Source organism: Myotis myotis, unplaced genomic scaffold (assembly GCF_014108235.1).
Source record: "Myotis myotis isolate mMyoMyo1 unplaced genomic scaffold, mMyoMyo1.p scaffold_m19_p_17, whole genome shotgun sequence".
Lineage (NCBI taxonomy): Eukaryota > Metazoa > Chordata > Mammalia > Chiroptera > Vespertilionidae > Myotis > Myotis myotis.
The window spans coordinates 9357971-9372824 of record NW_023416321.1 but is presented as its reverse complement, the minus strand read 5'-3'; the positions used below and the strand labels follow the sequence as shown (position 1 = coordinate 9372824).

The 14854-nt window shown below is 44.4% G+C and overlaps 2 protein-coding genes across 3 annotated transcripts; both read left to right on the top strand.

Moving 5' to 3' along the window:
• The first annotated feature begins 3801 nt into the window (after positions 1-3801).
• On the top strand, positions 3802-6568 carry LOC118671382 (E3 ubiquitin-protein ligase makorin-1-like). The gene has a single exon (XM_036339510.1). The coding sequence runs from the start codon at positions 3851-3853 to the stop codon at positions 5105-5107; it is 1257 nt and encodes a 418-aa protein (XP_036195403.1). The 5' UTR covers positions 3802-3850; the 3' UTR covers positions 5108-6568.
• Positions 6569-6972: 404 nt separating this feature from the next.
• MRPL45 (mitochondrial ribosomal protein L45) lies at positions 6973-14739 on the top strand. 2 transcript variants are annotated; one of them, XM_036339511.1, is made up of 8 exons: positions 6985-7199; positions 8091-8268; positions 8693-8810; positions 10072-10170; positions 12318-12366; positions 13345-13494; positions 13920-14093; positions 14273-14739. In XM_036339511.1, the coding sequence occupies exons 1-8, from the start codon at positions 7134-7136 to the stop codon at positions 14357-14359; spliced, it is 921 nt and encodes a 306-aa protein (XP_036195404.1). In that variant the 5' UTR covers positions 6985-7133; the 3' UTR covers positions 14360-14739. The 2 variants fall into 2 exon arrangements, with proteins under 2 accessions (XP_036195405.1, XP_036195404.1); XM_036339512.1 differs by lacking the exon at positions 13345-13494 and having other exon boundaries at positions 6973-7199.
• Positions 14740-14854: the final 115 nt, after the last annotated feature.

The window sequence follows — 14854 nt, the reverse complement described above, 5'->3', positions numbered from 1 at the left end:
CCAGCATATGGCAACAGTTCCCAGGCTCCTGAACCCCGCGTCTACAGCCCTCCTGACACTCCTAGAGCTTCTTCCCCATTTCCCAGTGCTAACGTGTGTTGTCAGATTTCTTTCTGTCTCCCTCCTCCAGCAGAGGTAATCCCAGGGAGCAGAAGTGGGTTAGAAACAGATTACTCTGATCCAGGGGCTTTGTTCTCTCTTCTCTAAACGTGGCTCGTGTGTGTGTGTGTGTGTGTGTGTGTGTGTGTGTGTGTGTGTTGGGGGGGGGCGGAGGGGAGGAGTAGGAGGGGGAGGAGACGGTGTCACAAATAGCTTGAAATTCCCTTTTAGGATTATTGCTTGATTTAGCCAGCTGGGGCGAAAGTGGAGCAAGAAGAGGCTAGGGATTAATTCTAGACCTAGCTTCAAGAGCGGGCAGCATGGGCTTCTTTTCCGGCTGAGCTGGAATGAGCAGTATCTTTTTCTAAACATACCTTTAGAGATAAGGAGTCTGAGGCAGGCAGAAACGGCAAAGGCAAAAGGCCTTTGCCCTCGGCAGTAGGGCTGAGTGGGCGGACAGATGAGAAAGAACAACAGCTAGGAGAAGAGAGTCGTGCAGCACAGAAATAAAAAATCACTCTGGACTTGGAAACAGACCTGCCTCTAGTGGTCTTAGTTTCAACAGAGGTGAGAACTGCTCCCTAGGGGGCCACAGCTAACACACAGGCTTCCTGGGGATTTCCAGCGCCTATCTGGGTTAGGAGCTGTCTTGCTTTAGGGACATTGCACTGGGGTGGACTCTGGGGGCAGGAATGCTGTTGCCAGCACAAAGAGCAGTTACACGTAGCAGGCCTCTGCTAGGCTCTGTACATCCCTTCCAGGGTCATAGGGCTTGGAAGCAGTGGCCATAAGTAACCAGAATGGGAACATGTATTAACTCATTTAATGATTTAATAACAATTCTATGAGTTAGGTAGGTTTTTACCCCCGTTGTATAGGTGAGGAAAAGAGGTGGAGCTAAGATGTAAACTTAGGCACTGTAGCATTCTCAACCATTATGTGAGAGTCATAGATAGTTAACTCTTGGAGGGACAAAGAAGCTCTGCTAACATTGTTAGCTGAAAATCACTTGAGAACATTTCCTAGAAAGTCAGAATTCTTGGCTTTTCTATGCCACTTTATCTTGGAGAATTCACTTCTGTTCTTCATGCTCTCAGGGAAGGAAGTACAACAGGAATACATGGCAAGCCTGTTGCTTGCATTGTAATCAATAAATACATTGTAATCAGATTCGTTCAGTTCTCCAGAAGGATTTTTCTTCTTTGAATCAACTGTGCTTCTCTTAGAATGCAGGCTACCAGAAAGAACTGCAGGAATTTCGATCTTAGATGCCACCTGCCCCTGGAGATATCCCATTCTTTTTGGCTCCGTTTAGAAATTTCAAAATTTGGAGAAATAAGAAATCAATTTTGCCTTCTGCTTCATCATATTTCGTCTGGGATTCTATTCATTTATTGAATAAATACATGAATGTCTACTATGTGCAAGACTGTCCTTTGCAAGGCTGAGCCCCTAATCACTTTATTCCTCCCTCTAATTGCATGAGTTCCCTTCTCTTGCTTTTTCTGAAATGTGAATTACTAGGGTTACAGAATTAAGAAATATCCCGTGGTGTTACTTTCCCAGTAGGCAGCTCCCAATTTTCCATGGAGTTAATGAGATAGAAAGATACGAATTTTCCAAAAGAGCAGCTAATAGGAAAAGAGAAGCTCATTCATTCATCTCAGAATGAATTAAATGATGTTAACTTCCCTTATTATTTCATTCAGGCTGACATGAAACAAATTCGCATTCCTTGAGAAGCTGATCAGAGGGCAGGCAGAGGATGACCTGTGATGTGTTGGCTACCATGTGAGGCCAACATAAACTCAACAGCGGAGCAGATAATCCCAGACAGATTATATCAATGTTCTGTATTAATCAATAACTACTCAGTGGAGTGGGTTTTTTTCCCACTTCGGTGGTGAGACAAGTAAAATAAAAATTTCATGTTTTATTTTCTGGGGCATAGATTGACAGAAGTCTGTTAAGAAATGACTAGAGCCGAAACCGGTTTGGCTCAGTGAATGGAGCATTGGCCTGCGGACTGAAGGGTCCCGGGTTCGATTCCGGTCAAGGGCATGTACCTGGGTTGCGGGCATATCCCCAGTAGGAGATGTGCAGGAGGCAGCTGATCGATGTTTCTCTCTCATCGATGTTTCTAACTCTCTATCCCTCTCCCTTCCTCTCTGTAAAAAATCAATAAAATATATTAAAACAAAATAAAAAAATAAAAATCTAAAAAAAAAAGAAAAAAGAAAAAAGAAATGACTAGATATCTCTCATTTAACTGCTTAATGATATATGTTCTTTAATTAATACATATGGCAACTAACTTCATGTTGCCATTAATGTGTAATGCTATAGGTTCAGTGCTATGGCTAGGGCTGATAGGGGAAGTCTTACCCTTGATGAATTTGCAGTAGAGTTGAGAAGTCAAGATTTAAGACAATGCATGTGATCCCCAAACCCCAAAGTAATCTCTCTCTTTCCTTTCATAGTCCTTAGCATTTTACCTGGAACTTTGTAGCAATTCTATTCCAGCCAGTAAGCTCTTTATGTACATACCATAGTTTCTGACTCATTGCAAAATACTGTAGGTAAGTGCTCAATAAACACTAATTGTCAGGATAAGATAAGAACCTATGGGTAAGTGGAAAGGGTTTGCCATTTAGCAATGGTTACAGCACTGGATTTTCCAGGATGATGCCAACATCACGCATCCTTAAACAACTGAGTGTGAAGCAGGACAGTCTAGTAATTCATGGGTTCTAGAATTAGACTGCTTGGATTTGAATCTCAGTTCTGCCAGTTATTAGCCATCAAATCTTTTTTTAAATTATATTTTTATTGATTTTTTAAAATATATTTTATTGATTTTTTACAGAGAGGAAGGGAGAGGGATAGAGAGTTAGAAACATCGATCAGCTGCCTCCTGCACACTCCCTGTTGTGTATGTGCCCACAACCAAGGTACATGCCCTTGACCGGAATCGAACCTGGGATCCTTGAGTCCGCAGGCCGAGGCTCTATCCACTGAGCCAAACCGGTTAGGGCTATTTTTATTGATTTTAGAGAGGAAGGGAGAGGGAGAGATAGAAACATCAATGATGAGAGAGAATCATTGATTGGCTACCTCCTGCCCGTCCCACATTGGGGATGGAGACCCAGGCATGAGCCCTTGACCAGAATCGAACCCGGGACCCTTCAGTTGGCAGGCTGATGCTGTATCCACTGAGCCAAACCAGTCAGGGCTAGCATCCAATCTTAATTAAAATTTGTAATTTCTCTGCGACCCAACTGCCTTTGTAAAAGGAGAATATTACTCTTGTTTGTGGTGAGAAGTAATTTAATTCATACATGTAAATGCTTAGAAAATTGCTTGGCACCCGGTAAACATTTCTAAGTGTAAACTATTATTTGTTCATGTTAACCCCATACCTCTGTCCCAAAATGACAGATAAGAAATGTTTTTGTCGTCCACGTGTCTTTTGCTTCAATAAACGCAATAGCCAGTATATTTGTTCAATAAACATACAAGTCATCTGACATTAAGAAAAAATTTTCAGGCTGCAGCTCCCGGACCAACAGCCAAACCATCAGGAGCAGGAGCGGCAGCGGCGGCGGTGGCAGCGGCCTCCCCCACCCCCATCCCCACAGCCACCTCCCCGTCCGCGGGAGCGGGGGGGGGGGGGGGGGGGGGCGGGGGAGGCGGCGGCGGCGGCGGCGGCGGCGGCGACGGCTGGACGAAACAGGTCACCTGCAGGTATTTCATGCACGGGGTTTGTAAGGAAGGAGATAACTGTCGCTACTCGCATGACCTCTCTGACAGTCCATACGGTGTGCTGTGCAAGTATTTTCAGCGAGGGTACTGTATTTACGGAGACCGCTGCAGATACGAACATAGCAAACCATTGAAACAGGAAGAAGCAACTGCTACAGATCTAACTGCAAAACCATCCCTTGCTGCTTCCTCAAGTCTCTCACCAGTAGTTGGACCGATTGTTGAAATGAGTACAGGCGAGGCTGAGTCAAATTCAAACTTTGCAACTGTAGGAGCAGGTTCAGAAGACTGGGTGAATGCCATTGAGTTTGTTCCTGGGCAGCCCTACTGTGGCCGTACTGCCCCTTCTTGCACTGAAGCACCCCTGCAGGGCTCAGGGACCAAGGAAGAGCCAGAGAAGGAGCCAGCGGCCGTGGACACGAAGAAGCAGCTCTGTCCCTATGCAGCGGTGGGAGAGTGCCGCTACGGGGAGAACTGCGTGTATCTCCACGGAGACTCCTGTGACATGTGCGGGCTGCAGGTCCTACACCCAGTGGACGCAGCCCAGAGATCACAGCACATAAAATCTTGCATTGAGGCCCATGAGAAGGACATGGAGCTCTCGTTTGCCATCCAGCGCAGTAAGGACAAAGTGTGTGGGATCTGCATGGAGGTGGTCTATGAGAAAGCCAACCCTAGTGAGCGCCGCTTCGGGATCCTCTCCAACTGCAACCACACCTACTGTCTCAAGTGTATTCGCAAGTGGAGGAGTGCTAAGCAATTTGAGAGCAAGATCATAAAGTCCTGCCCAGAATGCCGAATCACATCTAACTTTGTCATTCCAAGTGAGTACTGGGTGGAGGAGAAAGAAGAGAAGCAGAAACTCATTCAGAAATACAAGGAGGCAATGAGCAACAAGGCGTGCAGGTATTTTGATGAAGGATGTGGGAGCTGCCCATTTGGAGGGAACTGTTTTTACAAGCATGCGTACCCTGATGGCCGTAGAGAGGAGCCACAGAGACAGAAAGTGGGAACATCAAGCAGATACCGGGCCCAACGAAGGAACCACTTCTGGGAGCTCATTGAGGAAAGAGAGAACAGCAACCCCTTTGACGATGAAGAAGAGGTTGTCACCTTTGAGCTGGGCGAGATGTTGCTTATGCTTTTGGCTGCAGGTGGGGACGACGACGACGAGCTGACAGACTCTGAAGACGAGTGGGACTTGTTTCACGATGAGCTGGAAGACTTTTATGACTTGGACCTATAGCAGCTTTGCGTGGCGTGTGAACTGGTCTGCTGAGCCCAGACAGTGGCTGTCCCCTGTGGTGGTGTGGCAGTGCCCGTGTCTCCTAGGCAGGCCTAGCAACTCCAGGTGCTGTCGTAATACTTCGTACCCAGGGCCTGTCTTCTTACTCCCTCACCTTTCCCCAAGGAGTATGTTGTTTCCTCTGGTTAAAAAGTTACAAAAATAAACCTTAAAGTTAGTTTTTTGTAACACGAACTTAACTGTCAGACAGTTAGTGTAGGTTTGTTGCGTCATCTGTTTTCAACCAGATTCACACAGTTGGAGGGTGTTCATGGACGTGCTGCACTCATTCTAAGGACCCAGGTTCAAAAGCCACAGCCTTGGCCCTTCTCGGGGGGGGGGGTCCAAGAAGAGGTGATGGGTGAAGGATCTGAACTGTGGCAAGTAGCCTGTGCTACAGACCTAGAGGCGGATACTTGAGGTTTCTGCTAAAATCTGCACATCTGTGTTTTTATATGTTCCCTACCCCACAATCCCTACCCTGTGCACTTGTTCTGTGGTTTTGGTCTCTTGATAATTGCACACAAGTAATGACTACTGGATAACAATAAGCAGGTGCGAATGTGTGGAAATTTTTACTGTTCAGTATGACAGGAAGATTCTAAAAGAATGATTTACTGGCATAAAAGAAATGCAGAATTGAGGTTGACTCCCAAGAGCTGGTAGACTTGGCGTGTGTGAGTGCGAGTGTGTGGTAAGCCTCGCATCCCTGCCTAGGTGCAGTGTTCTTAGCCTTAGTGGAAAACCTTGGCTTAGTGGTTCAGCCTCGTGTGGTAACTAGATCTTACAGGACAAAGCAGTATGTTGGTAGCCGTTACTAGAGCAGTGCTAGCTTTGTCTGTCTATATGAATAAATGGGCTTAGCCATAGAGGGTAAAACTATCTGGTTATCCCATATCTTAACACAAAACGGGGTTGTGGACACACAGTTGTATTTAATGCTTAATGATCTCTTACCCTCTCCAGTTCAGGCACCTTTTGGCAAACCTTTGTCCTCGTTTGAGGGGTTTTGTTGTGAGGTTTTTGTGTTTTTGTGGGTATGTGCCTCATTCCATCCCTGTACTTTGCAGGTAGACAGATGTGATTCAAAACTGTGTTCTAAGGTGTTTCTTGTAGTGGAGTCATTGGTTTGCAATAATAAGTTATTCTTTCCCACTCAAGGGGGGTGGGGTTGGGTTGGTAATTCACAAGACAAGCTAAATTGTTAGAATTCCTTGATTGAAAATTTTAGCTTGAATTTTGTTGCTGTTTCCTGAAAATAACTTGGAGATGCTCCTGAGTTGTCCCATCGACTGCTTTTGATTCCTTGGATCCCACCCATTCTTTCACTTTAAGAAAAACAAGTCATTGTTACAGAGGTCTCTGTATTTTACAGCTGCCCTTTTGTAAGAAGCACTTTCCCAAATAAAACAATAAAAAACCCTAAAAAAAAGAAAAAAAAAAGAAAAAATTTTCTTTACACAGTACAGATTGGGAAAACTAGGGCTTAAGTTTAAGGTCACACAGCACATTGAGGTCAGATACAAACCCAGAAACTAACGTGATTGCCTATCTGAGATCAAAGTAGGCATTGGGAAAAAACACTGGTCTCGGAAGAGCCACACCTTTTCATCAGCCTCCGAACTGAAACCAGGTGCAGCGCCGGCCCAATCACATAAGAATGCAGCAACTCCCGGCCGCCGGCACGCCTCCTGCACAGGGAATGCAGCAACTCGGGGCCGCCTGCACGCCTCCTGCGCAGGCGCAGCTCGCGCTCCAGCGCTCCCGGGTGGGCGCGTGACAGCCGTGCGCTCCCCCAACGCCGTCTCAGTGCGCACGCGTAGTCTACACGCCACGCGCACGTGCGCGTTCACGCTGCTCACACTTCGGCGAGGGGCGCGCGCCCTGGAAAATTCCACACCGGAGCCAGCTCCACCCTCTGCGCCTTCTCTCCGGTCCCAGGCTCTTCGCTCTTAGTCCGCAACCCAGAAGCCTTTGCGCGGACAAGATGGCTGCCCCCATGCCGCGGGGGCTGTCTTGCTTATCCAGGGCTTTAGGATGGTGGTCTCGACAGGTGGGTAGGGAGGGGGCGGGTAGGGCTCCAGGGGCTGGAGGAGGAGGACAGGGGAGAGGGAAATACTCTCTTCGCAGTTGTCCTTGGTGAGCTTGGAGGGTACGAGTCACTCCAAGGCGAGGGAAGAGTTTAAGGTCGACGGGGACCCAGCGACTGAGCTAAGTGGCTAAGGAGCCAAAGCCTCGGTAGGGCCAGGAAGGGAAGCAAATTCCCCGGGATTCAGGCTCTGCGGTTTGGTCTGGGTTTGTTTGGCGGGAAGGGTTTAAAGGTAATGGTTTGGACGGTGAGCTCGCTTCCCCTTGATTCTATAAACGTATAAAGTGGCATCTGCCACTGTACCTGCCTGAGCAAACCTCATGGTCAGAGAGAAAAGAGAACTGGCCTTTAAACAGCTGATTAACCAATTGGGAGTGATAATGACTGACATTTACAGTGAGGATACCAGTAGAATGAGCAGAATGTAATCTCAGTAAAAAATAAAATAGAAGAGATGCCGAGACTTTTCTTATGCTTTAATAATAGCATTCTGCTCATTTCAGCCTCAGGTCGGTGTTTCATCCCCATCAGAGTGAAGGTTCTTTGAAAGCAGAAGCCTTGCTTTAATCACTCTGTATCCCTAGGAGTTGGCATAGGCCTGCACTATGGAGAATACTAAAGGGAAGCCTTTAGTAAATGTTGAGGCGTTAGTAAAAGTTGCTTACTAGCTTCTAGTAAGAAACACCCATAAATGTTAAAGTAGTAATGCATTCCCCCCCCCCCCCCCCAATAGATGGCTTTATAATTGTTCCTAAGTCATTCTTTGTATATTCCCTTTTGACCTTTGCTTAGAGTTTGTTCAAGATAGTAGTTTTTTCCAAGTTTACCTATATCCTAACGTTTCCTGCCTTCCAGCCCGTCCTGGTGACTCAGTCCATAGCTGTAGTTCCAGTGAGAACTAAAAAACGTTTCACACCTCCTACTTATGAACCCAAATACAAATCAGAAAAGGAATTTGTAGAACATTTCCGGAAAGCAGGAGTTGTCATTCCTCCAGAACGTTTGGAGCGTCCCATACATCTGGCCTGTACAGGTGAGGCATGGTGTTTCTGAGACCTTGACCCATTCCCCTTCTGTTAGAAATCATCTGGAAAGTAAAATGATTTGGACTATGGTCGGCACTAGTTAATTAACCACAAAATCAGTGGATCAATAGAGCCTCAATAACGATTTACTTTGTATGCACTGTATTTCATGAGGTCATCTTTGATCTTGTTTTCCCACTATTCTTTGAAGGCAAAGGTGAAATTTCCCCATTTTGTACAAGAAACTGAGGCTCTGAGAGGAGACTTAAGTTACCTTATTCTGTTTTTTCTAATGTAACATGATTCCCTCTACATGAAAGCCTAGTTCATTAGTCTACTTTATTTAGGATCCCTCCTAATTTTATGTGACCTCAAGATGACTTTTTCTCAGTCTTCCAATGCTTTCTTAGTTGTCTCCTTCTCTCATTTCAGGTAATATCTTTGACCCCTATGTGCCTCCAGAGGGTGATGCTCGGGTGTCATCTCTTTCAAAGGAAGGACTGGCACAGAAAACTGAACGATGGAAGAAGAATGTGGCATCACAGTTGTCGTAGGTGTCTGAGACAACTGGGAGTTAATATTAGAATAAAGTTTCCTGTTGCTACTTTATTCCAAAGAGATCATCTTGGGCTAATTGGATTGGATAGAACTCCCGTCACAATTTGACATTATTTTCTTTCTCTGTAATAGAGTCCGTAGTTAATGTAGAATAATATGGGCATTCTGATTCTTAGCATCACAACCTTTTTGGTTGTTTGTGTCACATCAATTAGGGAGTTGACTTTGAAGTTTGTAGGACTTTTAAAAAATATATTTTTAAAATTAATTTTACTAAAATATATGTTTACTTAATTATTTTTTAAAATATTTTTTAAATTGATTTCAGAGAGGAAATATATTTTTATTGATTCCATACTGGTGGGGAAGTTTGTAGGACTTTTTTTTTTTTTATCACATATTTTGTTTTATTATTATTTTTTTAATATATTTTTATTGATTTCAGAGAGGAAGGAAGAGGGAGAGAGAGAGAAACATCAATAGTGAGAGAGAATCACTGATTGACTACCTCCTGCACACCCCACACTGGGGATTGAGCCCACAAATCGAACTGTGATCTCCTGGTTCATAGGTCGATGCTCAACCATTGAGCCATGCCGGCCAGGCCTGAGTCTTTTTATAAGATATTTTTATTGATTGATTTTAGAGGGAGAGAGAAACATCAATTTGTTGTTCCACTTATTTGTGTATTCATGCACTGACTAGGGATTGAATTCGCAACCTTGGTGTATCAGGATGATGCTCTAACCAACTGAGCCCCCCAGCCAGGGTTCATTCTGACTCATTAAAAAAATATATATATCTTTATTGATTTCAGAGAGGAAGGGAGAAGGAGAGAGATAGAAACATCAGTGATGAGAGAGAATCATTGATCAGCTGCCTCCTGCATGCCCCCTACTGGGGATTTAGCCCACAACCCTGACTGGGAATCAAACCGTGACCTGATTCATAGGTCGATACTCATAGGGCTCATTCTGACTCTTGAGCCTTTCTATGACACCTGTGTTTTCTTTCTTAGTGCTTATAGGATGTTTTCTTTGATGCCAGAATTATGAAATTTTACTATAAGAAACCTTGGTCTTTCTTTAGAATGATTAATTAAAATGAGAGTTAGAAGGTTGAATTCATAGGACTTGACACATTTAAAAAACAATTACTGAATAAATAATTAGATAGACATTAATGGAGGTTAAGCTGTGAGTTATAGAATTGAATGAAGTCTTTAAAAATGATTCTCACGCTTAATTTTACAGCGTACGGAAGATAAGAGAATATGATGCTAATTTTAAAGTAAAGGACTTCCCTGAAAAAGCTAAGGATATCTTCATTGAAGCTCACCTTTGTCTAAACAAGTAAGTGAACCCCCTGTCTTATACCCATATGGTCTCATAGCCAGCAGCACTAAAACCATGGCATCATTTGCTCTAGTCTCTGTGATCCACCAAGCTGACCAAAATGTGCAACCTCAAAATTTTGGAGGGCAAGGTCCCTACTATCTGCCCTAGCACCAGCCGTCCACTCCAGAAACACAGGCCACTATCCCCACAGTCATGATCGGGCTGAGGGAAGAGGGATGATAGATAGTTTGCACATATTGTTCTTCTACCCGAGATCACTAGCCCCTCCTCTCATCAGGCACTCCCCTGGTTGTTATAAGTGTCCAGTCAGAAGCCAGAGTTCTGAAATGGTGGTTCTGGTCATTTTTTCTAAGTTACCAGTTGTTTCAATGGAGGGACCGACCCTAGCACTTCCTATTCCATTATTTTGCTTAATGTCTCGAGTCTGTTGTTTTTACTGGGTAGATTCCAGGTCTCCTTTTGAAATGTTTAGTTGTAAGCTCATCTTCATTGGAGAATGTTTCTTCTGAGGAAATCCTAAACAACCTAAGTTATGAGCATGCTCCCAGAGAGGTTTTGTGTGTGTTTCTGCCAGATACCTCAGGGATATCATTGACCAGGTATCAATTTTTATGTTAATTTCTTAGCTTAGGAATTCTTACACCATAAATTTCATATCCACATTTGCGTATAATGTGGGCTTAGAGCTTTAATTTTTCAGTTTCTTTGTTTTTATTTTTTCTCCCACACACAGCCCTAGACAGAGAGAAGCATTCTCTCTAGGTTGGTGGGCTATTTTTCTAGTCTCTATTTCCTGCAGGTGCAGGACTCGTATGGTCATAGCTTTATTCAGGGATTTCAGTTCCAACTCCCTGTTTTTGGAGGGTCCAAGGTTTTAGGAAGAGACCAGCCCCTAGTCTTCAAACCCTATTTCTGGATCCCTTCGTCATCCCTTGTGCTGTTGTAGCAGATTGTATTCTTTCCATCTGGCGTTCGTTCCCTCTTCCTTTCTGGCGTCTAGGGATTTACCTATCTTTCTGGTGAACTAGGACAGTGTATTTAAAAATGTGTGTGTGTGTGTCTGTGTGTATCATATTCTATCCTACATTTCTAGATGTTTATAGTGGGTGTAGTTTTACATTAGTTCAGTCCATAATGTTATCAGAAGCAGATGTCTTTATTTTTAGGGTAAGTTCCATTGTAAAATAGTAAGTGAACTCATAGAAAAGGGAATTTATTTCTACTGAGGATTTCTAGGTCAGTATAGTGAGGAGGAAGGGTTCATTCAGAGGTGCCAGACACAGTGGTTGAGGTAGCTATCACCACAATTCAGCATAGTCTAGGCTAGAGCTACAGCAGGAGAAATGAGTTGGAATCTTTTCTCTTAGAAATAGAGGTGGGAGGGAAGCTGATAGAGCTAATTCCTTACCCATTCTGGGATTAGAGTCAAGAATTTTTAAAGGGATAAAGACTTAAACTGCCCAGGAAGTATTAAACTGTGAGGGAAAGTCATGAATATGTACATAAAGAAACTAATCTGTACTCTTAGGTTTATATGAAACTCCTCAGTTAGGAATCTTCCTAAAATCTTATATGTACAAAGGCTGGGGTTTGCTCTCTGTTTTCTTACTCTTACTGCGTAGAATCAGCATGACTAGGACACTGTGGCAGTAACAAAGATGGGCATGGGGGAGGGGAGCATGGACCAGAAAAGATAGATGATTACCTTTGGCGAGGTTCAAAGATGAAGTATAAGATTCAAGGCCCAGCCAGTTGGCACTGGTGATGTGTCTGCAGTAAGAAGAGAAGATGAGCTTTTGATTGTTATGTTGGGTTTAGTTCCCTGTTGCACCTTGGAACAAAACTAGTCCCCATGTCAGTGTCTCTTGCCCATCTTAAGGATGTATATGATAATTTCAGAGCAATTTCTTTCTGCTCCTGAGATTCAGACCTAACTTTACTTGGCTGTGGAGCTCAGGATTTTCTGGTCAATCAGGTTGCTGTTCATCTTGTGTCTCCAGGACTTAGCATATCACCTGGCCTATGGTAGGAGTAAAGAAAATATTTGTAAAAATGAATTGTTTTTCATTTTCAGGGTCATTTTCAACTTTCATACAGGTTATCATAAAAGCAGGAGTCAATGATATGTATCTCTTTTTTAGCTCAGACCATGACCGACTTCATACCTTGGCAACTGAAAACTGTTTTCCGGTAGGTTCTCGCCTTAGAATTGTGGGATGCTGGATGGGCATATTGTAGACATCACCTTTGGTTTTCTTAAGTAAGATCAGTTTTGAAAATGCAGGAAGTTTAAAGCAAAAGCTGAAGTTCCATTGTTTTTGCCTGAATGATAATGACTTGATGTGGACTTTGGTAAGGGCCATGCAAATGAGGAAGGAGAAAGTCCCTCAACAAGCAGTACTGAAACCTTAGGTGTGGATCTTGAGCTCAGGGTGTGGGCCACAGTAGGCCAGCCTGCACTCGCCTACACTATAAAAAGGATTTAACGAGCATTCGCAAGGCTTACATTGTGTGGTAACAGGGGTGCTAGGTACTTTGGGAGACCTCCAAGGAGGGGGACTTTATGATTCAAGAATAAGAACTTCAGTTTCTATCAGTTTGGCCTTATCTCCCTAGGGACAGGGATAGTTAACCAAGTCTCACAGTGTAGGATTTTATATCCCTGTAAAATCCCACTCTTCTCTGCTAAAAAGGGGAGGGGGACCACCTATATGCAATCAGCAGTAATACATGCAATAATTACCAGAATATGAAAGTGTATGGGAGGTTGGGTGGTGAACACACAATGTAATATTCAGATGATGTATTATAGAATTGAACACCTGAAACCTACATAATTTTATTAGTGAATATCACCCCAATAAACTCAATAAAAAAGGGAAAAAATCAAGCTGTCACTTTGGAGTGTGGTTTTCATTGATTTGGAGACGGGTCCTCAAGGAGGTAGGTTGGTCTTGAGTTGTGATTTAAATGAAAAGAGGGTTGTTGTGAGGTGGGCTTGAGCAATAGTTCAATGAGAACTTGGGATGGTTGAAAAGAAAGCATTTGGTGGGAAATGTTGCATGTTGGTTGTAATATTGCAAGAAGAGAGAGCAGGTGTGGAAGGAAGCACCAGCTTTCCTAAAAGGAGGGAAAAACTCAGTAGAACTTGTTCTCTTCTGCCTTTAGGACATGGTCTGGGACCTCCAATATAAGACCGTCCGCTGGAGCTTCGTAGAGTCTTTAGAGCCAGCCCAAGTGGTTCAGGTTCGCTGTTCAAGTATGGTGAACCAGGGCAATGTATATGGCCAGGTCACCGTCCGCATGCATACCCGGCAGGTAGAGTCACCAGTCTGCTTTCCTCCCAGCTGCTTTTCTTCACTCAGGTTGGGCACCTACCTCTGGAATATAGCCACAGCTCCCCAGGACTGTGGGTTCTAAGGAAAGGTTTACTGTGGTCTTCTCTGCCCTTTCCCTACACCCTTCCTACTGCTAGAAGTTAGCTCTGCGAGGACAGATGCAAGGATAGTCTCTCCCACCCTTCCTAGTCTCAACTTCCTCCCTCCCCCCCTCCCAGTCAAAAATACTTCTAAAAGTAGTGTCAATAGTTGATCAGTTAATCTAGATTCAGAATTCTGAGATAATTTTTCTACCCATTAAAATGTTTTGTTATGGTTGTCTTTTAAATGGTTGTGTGCAAAAAAACAAAACCAGACACAACAGTTCTGAGGATTAACTGGCCAGACTTGCTTTCATCCTTGCAGACTTTGGCCATCTATGACCGGTTTGGCAGACTGATGTACGGACAGGAAGATGTGCCCAAGGATGTCCTGGAGTATGTTGTTTTTGAAAAGCACCTGACAAACCCCTATGGAAGCTGGAGAATGCACGGCAAGATCGTGCCTCCATGGGCACCCCCTAAGCAGCCTATCCTTAAGGTAAGGCAGCTTGTGAGATTTAAAAGAGCTGAGGCCATAGTAGTGGTATCCTGTCAGTCCTGTTAGGCGCCCCCTCGTGGAGAGAGAGGGTGATGCAGCACCAGGGAAGAGGTGGGCATGAAGGTGAGTGGGTGAGCCTGGGGCTTGGATGATCGATAACTCAGCTTCCTGCTTTTCAGACGCTGATGATCCCTGGCCCCCAGCTGAAACCTGGGGAAGACTATGAAGAGCCACAAGGAGAGGCCCATAAGTCTCAGCTAGCCTGATGGCAAAAATGACTCCTGGGGTGAAGTATGGGTGATGAGGTGGCTGGGAGCTGTGACGTCGTCCATCTCCATCACGCTGTAGAAAGAACCATCTTTGTTCTCTCCTGTTCTGCTGCGGTCATTACAGCAGTCTCATCCTCGATAACCACAGCTGATGGCCGGGCCCAGGTGGGTGGCTGTTATGCACAGCCCTGGACCCACTTCTTTTAAGTTGTATATCTACCTTCTGGGTCCAGATGAAAGACACTGTGTTTCAGAGAACGTCTGACACCAGTTTTTCCTGCAGCAGGGACTGTCAGGAGCAAACTGGCAGAATTTTCTTTCTTACCACGGGACAGGGATCAGAGTTTGAAATAAAGCACTCCTGCAGTGTTGGATCACTTGTGGTTGGTTCTGTCCATATTCCCTGGTTCAGGCTAGAAGTAGACCAGCCTTCAAATGGCAGTAATGGAAAACAGGCTTAATTGTGAGTGATGTGACTTCCAGGAAATCCAG